Genomic DNA, 8,923 nt, shown 5'->3' on the forward strand with positions numbered 1-8,923 from the left:
ATGATATCAACTATTTCAAAGAAGATTATCAAACCTTTTTCTCCCACCCCATATACTAAAAGATGGCACAATCTTTCCCTTCTTGATCAATTTTTTGGTAACATTTATGTACCCTTTGTTTTTTTCTACCCAAAACATCAAGTAGCTACAATCCCAAAACACAAATTATCTAAATTTTTAACAAATTCTTTGTCAAAAACTCTTACATTTTACTATCCATGGGCAGGAAGTCTAAAAAACAATGCTACTATTGAGTGTGATGATCATGGTGCTGAGTTCTTCGAACTCGAAATCAACTCTTCCATGGATAAAGTTATTCATCACCCTGATTTGACATTCCTTCAAGGTTTATCTTGTAGGGATTCGTCGTCATCAACATTTGGTCCCTTAACTCTTGCACAATTAAGCCATTTCGAGTGTGGAGGAATCGCTCTTAGTTTTTGCATGTTGCACAAGGTGCATGCATAGTGTTAGAGTTTGTCATGTATTTTTTTATATTAGTTTTCGAATATGCAGGTCATTTGATCAAATCATATTAAACATTATGTTTTTATTTTAGTATAGCTTTTACTTTTGCTTCTGATTTATCATCCTTCAAGATTTACAATTATTACTTTTCACATGATCGTATTGTTATTTCTATTCTAATAGGTGGGAGACGCGTGCAGCGCTTACTACTTCTTGAGGGATTGGGCTAGGTTAACTCGAGATCCAAAATCAACATTATCTCCTCCATACTTTGCTAAGGATTCACTAATGCCATCACCATTTGATGGTCCTCTAGTTTCCCCTGTTGTCGAGCCGAAAATGGAAGGATGTATCCATCAGAGGTTCATTTTCTCTGAATCCAAGATAAACGCGCTTAAAGCCTTGGTTGCTGCAGAATCCTGTGTACAAAATCCAACGAGGAATGAGGTTGTGAGCGCCCTCATCTACAAATGTGCCGCTTCTTCTTCTACTTCCAATTTAGGGCGATCTCAGTTAGTCCTAACCTCAAACTTGCGAAGTCAAGCAAGTACACAACCACCACTACCACCAACCACCATAGGAAATATGGTCACTATATTTTCCACACCAATATATGAAAACCATGAACGAGACCTCAGACTGTCAAAATTAGTAACCGATATAAGAAAGTCCAAACACGACTTGTCCACCAGAAACAATCTACAAGAAAATGAATTGGTCATAGAGATGTTGGATGCATATAAAACAGGGCAATTGCCATTACAACAAAGGAATTGCCATGTTTATATAGCTACTAGTACATTAGCATTCGAATTCGAAAAATTAGATTTTGGATTTGGAAAACCTACTAGAGCAAGACAAGGAATTGGTCCAATTAGCAACTTTTTTATCTTAACGAATACACCTGATGGTGATCATGACAGAGGAGTTGAAGCCTTTGTCAACTTGAATGAACAGGACATGTCTGTTTTCAAGAACGACAACGACCTCCTCCAATTTGCTATTCCAGTTTAACGGCAGCAAATGGACGATTCAAAATGAGTTGCACTAATAAATGAATGTGTTAATGTACTTTGTTGAAATAAGTTAGGTCAAAAGTGTTCTATTTCCAAAGTTTGTTGCAACTTTTTGGGGTGCAATTTTCGTTTTCTATTTATCTATTTGTGTATTTTATAATATCTAATGTTGTTTTTGATTTGTTATTTATGGAAAGTCAAAGCTTGTAGCAAAAAATCATCATGCATGATAGTATTGTTGTGTATATTGGAAAGTGAAAGAGTAAAAAAAAATTCGGACTTCTTCTCATTATTCTTTGACACCTATAATAAAGAGCAGATGTATTTGACCTTTATAAGAATTTGCCAATTTTAAATAGTCAATTATCAAATCAAAACAGAAGATTGAAAAAATGTCATAAGAGACGAAAACAACGTCCTAATTAAATTAGAGTTTCTTCAACTTAAACTAAAATTGTAAATCAAAGAAGGCATTGAATGTTGTGTGAATTATTGATAACAACAAAGGTAGTACATGAATTCTATTTGTGGCTGTTTTCAATATACAATATAATTTGTCGCTGTTTGGTATATTTAACATATTTTTTAAATTTAAAACCATTACAACAAATAAAGGATTTAGCAGCAATAATATAACTATCTCTAAATTATGTTTAGCCGTAATAATAAATATGAGTATTTATAATCAATATCTTATTTAAATGTCGCTAAAGACTTTAGTGACTTTGGATGCAATGACACTAACTCGATTGTTGCTGAATATTTTTGCGGCAATATTAGAAAAAAAATATTGCTATTAAATATCTCTTTTGTGGAGTGAACCACATGATTCAAAAGTACTCTTCTTTACTCTATTAAATTTTATGTTAAATCAAAATAAGTCAAATTAATTGAAACAGAGGTAATATAAGGTTATGAACTTTTCAACCTACTTTTTACTAGGAATTTTCCATTCAATTCTTTTAATTTTCTGAATTTATTCATCACAGACATGTTCTTAAGAAAGCTCTTTTTCGCATATACTATTGCATTTCATAATACCGACGCATATACTATTGCATTTCATAATACCGACGCATATACTATTGCATTTCATAATACCGAGAAAATGGTCTGATATACCACTCAATTTTGTTATTTAGATTTGATATATAACTCGATCCTTGTTATAAAAATGACTCATATATATCTATATATATTGATATACAAATGACTCACATATATCTTTTTCTCTAATAAAGTGAAAAATCAATTTTAAAAAAGCATGTATGATAAGAATCAAATATACTCACTCCTACATGAATATATTTTTTGTAGTAAAACAAATTTAAAAATTTATTTATTTATTTTTTACTTTCGTTAAAAGGGTATATGTGAGCCGTTTGTGTAACTGTATGGATATATATGAGTCACTTTCAAATCGATGAAAAGAGATCTATCAACTCTAACGGTTCGTTTGGTTAGAAACAAGTTATTCCGAAATTAATTATCTGAGTTAAGTTATTCCACCATATATATAAGATAAATAATTTTCAGAATTGTCTAATACCTCCAACCAAACACAAAGTAAAATAGTTCTACATCTTATCCCTGATTTTATTATAGCTTATACCTCACACCATAAAATAAAACATTCCACATTAATACCTCCAACTTAAACTACTATCGTCAAAAATTGCAACTTGCATTCCTCTGTTGGGAGGAGCGTGATGTTATTTTTTTCAGTCTTCTTCTAATTGTTCGTAGACATTTATCATAGAGATCAAAGTATTTAATTTGACCTTCGTAAGAGTTTGTTGCATTAGATTTAACAAATCAAAACAAAAAAATTTAAAAAGGCATTATAGGAGACGAAAATAACGTCTTAACTAAATAAGAGTTTCTTCAATGAACCTAAAATTGCAAATTAAAGAAGGCATTGAATGTTGCGTGAATTATTGACAACAAGAAGGGTATATAGTACATGAATTTTATAATTTGTGACTATCCCCAATATACATACCTGTCATTTTTTGCTTTAAATTCCCATGTGCAACTGAATACGTGTCATTTGATTAGCACCTCTAACATCAGTGTCATTGTTCAAAATAAAATTAATAATAACAATAAAAAAAGATATATATATAGAGAGAGAGAGAGATAGAGAAGTGTTGAAAACACCCTTAAACTTGACGCAATTTATTACTTTCATCCTCGAACTATTCACAACCTTAAAAACACTTCTCTACTTGATTAACTAAATTTAGATACACCACTGATTAGCCACAAGACATAGCAAGTGGTCTCAAACTCTTGTATGTGTCACGCCCCGAGCCTACACCCTGGACGTGGCCGGCACTCGGAGACCATTGCTGGCCCCAAGCGAACCCTTGGCCTGGCTTTCTTAACTCAGCGAAAACTTAACTCAACAGCACAACTCAATGCAATGAAAGGTTATAAAACAACCTGCTGATAAAACTCTGGCCATAAAGGCAACTCGAGTCTCAAAATAGAATAATTTATATATACATAGATGAGAGACTCAATACTAACTGACTGACTGTCTATAAAGCCTCTAAAATACTGAGATGGACGTTGGGACAGACCCTGCAACATCCTAATAAAACAAAATTTAAGAGAACAAAACAACTGAGTCCTCCAGAAAGTAAGGAGGCTCACCACTGACTCTGGAGTGTTCAACTGGATCAACGGCGTGCTGGATGTTGATCCTGGGTACCTGCGTCTGCATCATAACAAGATGCAAGCCAACTGGCATCAGTACATGGAATGTACGAGTATGCGAGCTGGAAAGCTAAGCAACATAGGCTAGAAGGAAAATCTGGAAGAAACTAAATAACTTACCTGGCTCAACTCAACTCAACCTGACCGACTCATTTCAATATAACGCAATTTAAAACAAGTGCAATATAAAGAAAAGCTGTTTAAAACATGTTATAACTCTGTATGTATACAAGGATACAATAAGTCTGAGATGTATGTAGAAATACAAATGAACTGATGTATATAAAAATACAATAATTGTTGTGGGAGTTTCTCTAACCGACAACCATCACATAAGAGCTATAGTGATGATACAACGATCGACCTCACGCTGCCAGAGCATCCTATTCCCGGCCAAAGGTATAGGACCTGAACTGCCTAATGGATCCACTAGTCTAATCTAAAAAGGATTCATCTAAAAAGTATGAACCTCTTCTACCCATGATGGCTACATGGTTTTATGGGGGCTGTGGGTTCTTTGAAGGCTCCCCCAATTCGGTGCTCGATACTACTCCCAAAAATGTACTGGCTCTTAAACTTTTAAAACACATTTCTTCCTGCTGGTTTGAGATAATTACTCAAAAACTTAGCTCAAAGGTTATCTTGGAAATCTCAGTTTCCTCTCTTTCTTTATGAAAACTAGCCCTAAGGCTCTTTGGAAATCTCAGTTTCCGATCTCGTTTAAAATGTGAAAACATTTCCTTTAAAACTTCTTTGGGAATACATAGTTCCCTAATAACGTTTGAGAAATGAACTCAACTTTATACTCTTGACTTAACTCGAAACTCTATACTCTTTACTTGACTTGAAACTCGAGCCTTAAAATGAAGTTAAAACGTTCAATAAAGACTCTTGAACAACTTTAAAAACTTGTTTGACTTGCTTCTTAACTTCTAGACTTGACTTCTAACTTCACTTTGACTTGATCCTAACTCGCCTTGAATTGGATTATGGATTCAAGGTATATGATCACACGTTTATGGATGAGTTCTTGACGTTTAGACATACCTTGGAGTGTTGGAAACAACTATGAAATATAGGTACAATACCAAGGAACATGTATGAAAGAGTGGGGAAAGAATGGGAAAGATTGGCGTCCTTGGCACTCTGAGAGGCGTGGAGCACCAGCCCTCAAGCTTCAGAGAGGCCTGCTGGGCGCTCTGCTAGGCGCGCCGCCCCAAGGGCTGGACTTCAGAGTCCTCTTTGGGGCGCGCTGGCAGGCGCGACGCCCCAGCCCTTTTCCCCGAAAATCCAACTTTTCCCCCTTGATTTTCCAACTCTAAACCTTCCTAACTTCAAAGTTTCCAGCCCCAAACACTTAGAATAATAAAACCCCTCAACATACAAGAGATTCAACTCAAAAACACAACCAAATCATGTACCAAACCAACAAGAACTTCAACAACACAACCCCAAGATTTCAACAAACACAACCAAATCATTTCTCAGAAATTAAAACGAGTTTGGCGTGTGGGGGAAAGAACCAACCCAACACTATGATCTCACATACCTAGTAGGGATCACCCCCGACGATATCCACGACGATCTTTGACGAAACCTTGCTTGATCTTCTCTTCCTCCTCTTCTTCTCCTCTTCACTCACAAACCCTCACTCTCACTCTTTTAAAATGGGACAAACTGATCTAATAATCAGTCTAACACATCAATATAACCAAAAGAATTGGTTAGGGAAAAGACCAAAATGCCCTTAAAATTTCCGGACGGATTTCCCTGCCAACTGCCCAACTTCCAAAGGGCATAACTCACTCATACAAACTTGGAATCGAGCAAACTCAGTGGCGTTGGAAAGATCATTCCACGAGCTTCGCAAACATAACTGGAAATACACCTAAATCATCCTGAGCTAGAAGTTATGACTGCTCAAAGTTGGCCAAAAACTCACTTTTTCCCATACTTGGCCAAATTTTCCAGATTTTTAATTCTTTCCAAAAATGACTATTTCCGATTTCCAGCTTCTTCATAGTTATTTCAAATTGTCGGATGTTACAGTATGACATGTAACTCTTAATAAAAACTCGAGAGAAGTTTTGAAAACACCCCTAAACTTGACGAGAATTTAGGGTGTATTTCACTCATATTGTAAGATAGGGGGTGTATTTAAGTTCAGTTAATCAAGCAAATAGATATTTTAAAGTTGTTAATAATTTGAGGATAAAACTAATAATTCATACCAAATTTAGGAATGTTTTCAATACTTCTCACGTATATAAATAGTAATACCTATATTTGGTAAAAGGCTAAAAGAAGAAAGGGACACTTATCATTAAAAAAAATGTTACTCCCTTTGTCCCAATATATGTGACTTACTTTCCTTTTTAGTCGGTCCCAAAAAGAATTACACATTTCCATATAAAGTAACAATTTAACTATAAAATCTCAATTTTACCCTTAATGAAATGATTTACGCCACACAATTTTCTATTATTTATTTTGGATCACAAGTTTTAAAAGTCTTCCTTTTTTTCTTAAATTCCGTGCCGAGTCAAACTACCTCACATAAAATGGGACGGAGAGAGTATCAATTATTTCCAAGAAGATTATCAAACCTCTTTCTCCCACCCCATATACTCAAAGATGGCACAATCTTTCCCTTATTGATCAATTTTTTAGTAATATTTATGTACCCTTTGTTTTCTTCTACCCAAAACATCAAGTGGCTACAAACCCAAAACACCAATTATCTAAATTTCTAACAATTCTTTGTCAAAAACTCTTACATCTTACTATCCATGGGCAGGAAGTCTAAAAAACAATGCTACTATTGAGTGTGATGATCATGGTGCTGAGTTCTTCGAAGTCGAAATCAATTCTTCCATGAACAAAGTTGTTCATAACCCTGATTTGACATTCCCTCAAGGTTTATGTTGGAGGTATTCGTCGTCATCGACATCTGGTGCCTTAACTGTTGCACAATTAAGCCATTTCGAGTGTGGAGGAATCACTCTTAGTCTTTGCCTGTCACACAAGGTGATATTAGAGTTTGCCCTGTATTTTTTTATTTTATCTGTCGTTTTTTTTTTTTACTTCGAAAAGATTTTTTTGGTGAAAAGGAATTTTTTCCATTAGGAAAAAAAATTCACTTCTATAAATATTCCCTAATAGGGTTATGATTTTTATATTAGTTTTCGAATAGGCAGGTTACTTGATCAAATCATATTAAAATATTATATTTATTTTAGTATAGTTTTTTTTTTTTTTTTTTGCTTCTAATTCATTTAAAATTTGCAATTATTAACTTTCACCTGTTATTGTTATTTCTATCCTAATAGGTGGGAGATGCGTGCAACACTTACTACTTCTTGAGGGATTGGGCTAGGTTAACTCGAGATCCAAAAATAATATTATCTCCTCGATACTTTGCTAAGGATTCACTAATGCCATCACCATTTGATGGTCCTATGGTTTATCAGATTATCGAGCCGAGAAGGGAAGGATGTATTCATAAGAGGTTTGTTTTTTTCTGAATCCAAGATAAACGCGCTTAAAGCCTTGGTTGCCACAGAATCCTCTGTACAAAATCCAACAAGGACCGAGGTTGTGAGTGCCCTTCTCTTTAAATGAGCCACTTCATCTTCTACTACCAATTCAGGGCGATCTCAGTTAGTCCTACCCTCAAACTTGCGAAGTCAGGCTGTAACATCCGACAATTTAAAAATGAATATGAAGAAGCTTGAAATTTGGAAATAGTCATTTTTGGAAAAATTTAAAATCTGGAAAATTTGGCTAAGTGTGGAAATCAGTGAGTTTTTGGCCAACTTTGAGCAGTCATAACTCCTAGATCAGGATGATTTAGGAGTAGTTCCAGTTATGGTTTCGAAGCTTGTGGAACGATCTTTCCAACGCCACTGAGTTTGCTCGATTCCGAGTTCGTATGAGCGAGTTATGATCTTTGAAAGTTGGGCAGTTGGCAGGGATTCCGTTCCGGAAATTTAAGGGCATTTTGGTCTTTTCACAAATAATTTCTTTTGAGCTTATATTGTTGTATTAGACTGATATTTGGATCATTTTGTCCCATTTTGAAAGAGAAAGAGTTAGGGTTCAAGAGAAGAAGAAGAGAAGAAGGAGAAGAAGAAGAGAAGAAAGAGGAGATCAACAAGATTTGTCAAGATCATTGTGGATTTTCGTCGGGGGTGATCCCTATCAAGGTATGTGAGTCTTTAGTGTGGGTTTATCCTTTCCCCCCACATACCAAGCTCGTTTTTATGATTTGAGAAGAGATTGGATTTGTTGTTGAAGTTGTTGAAGTTGTTAGTTGTTGTTGATGTTGTTAGTTGTGTTGTTGAAGTTATTGTTGGTTGTGGGACAGGATTGGGCTGTGTATTTGAGTTGTGACCTATTGTATATTGAGGGATTTTATGATCCTTAGTGTTGGTTGGTTCATACCCCCACACACCAACTCGTTTTTAATTCCAAGAGAAGATTTATTGGTTGTTGAAGTTGTAGTGGTGTTGTGTTGAAGTTCTTGCTGATTTAGTACAGATTTCTGGCTGTGATTTTTGAGTTGAATCTATTGTATAATAAGGGTCTTTATGATTCTAAGTGTTGCTGCTGAAACCTTGAGGTTGAGAGGGTTTAGAATTGGAAAGAAACAAGGGGAAAAAGTCGGATTTTTGGGGAAAAAGGGGCTGGGCTGTTGCACCTCTCCTAGTGCCAAGGAC

The 8,923-nt window shown here is 35.2% G+C and overlaps 1 protein-coding gene across 1 annotated transcript; it reads left to right on the forward strand.

Annotated features, from left to right (window-relative positions):
• On the forward strand, window positions 1-1,482 carry LOC125818968 (acyltransferase Pun1-like). The gene is made up of 2 exons (XM_049498475.1): window positions 1-456; window positions 652-1,482. The coding sequence occupies exons 1-2, from the start codon at window positions 1-3 to the stop codon at window positions 1,480-1,482; spliced, it is 1,287 nt and encodes a 428-aa protein (XP_049354432.1).
• Window positions 1,483-8,923: the final 7,441 nt, after the last annotated feature.

Source organism: Solanum verrucosum, unplaced genomic scaffold, assembly GCF_900185275.1.
Source record: "Solanum verrucosum unplaced genomic scaffold, falcon-dt-bn FXZP01000252.1, whole genome shotgun sequence".
NCBI lineage: Eukaryota > Viridiplantae > Streptophyta > Magnoliopsida > Solanales > Solanaceae > Solanum > Solanum verrucosum.

What these genes read in the sequence shown, in the direction of transcription:
- LOC125818968 (XM_049498475.1), top strand. Translation starts at nt 1, where the DNA reads ATGATATCAACTATTTCAAAGAAGATTATCAAACCTTTTTCTCCCACC. An exon ending in GTTTTTGCATGTTGCACAAG is followed by an intron (nt 457 to 651) that starts GTGCATGCATAG and finishes CTATTCTAATAG; the next exon opens with GTGGGAGACGCGTGCAGCGC.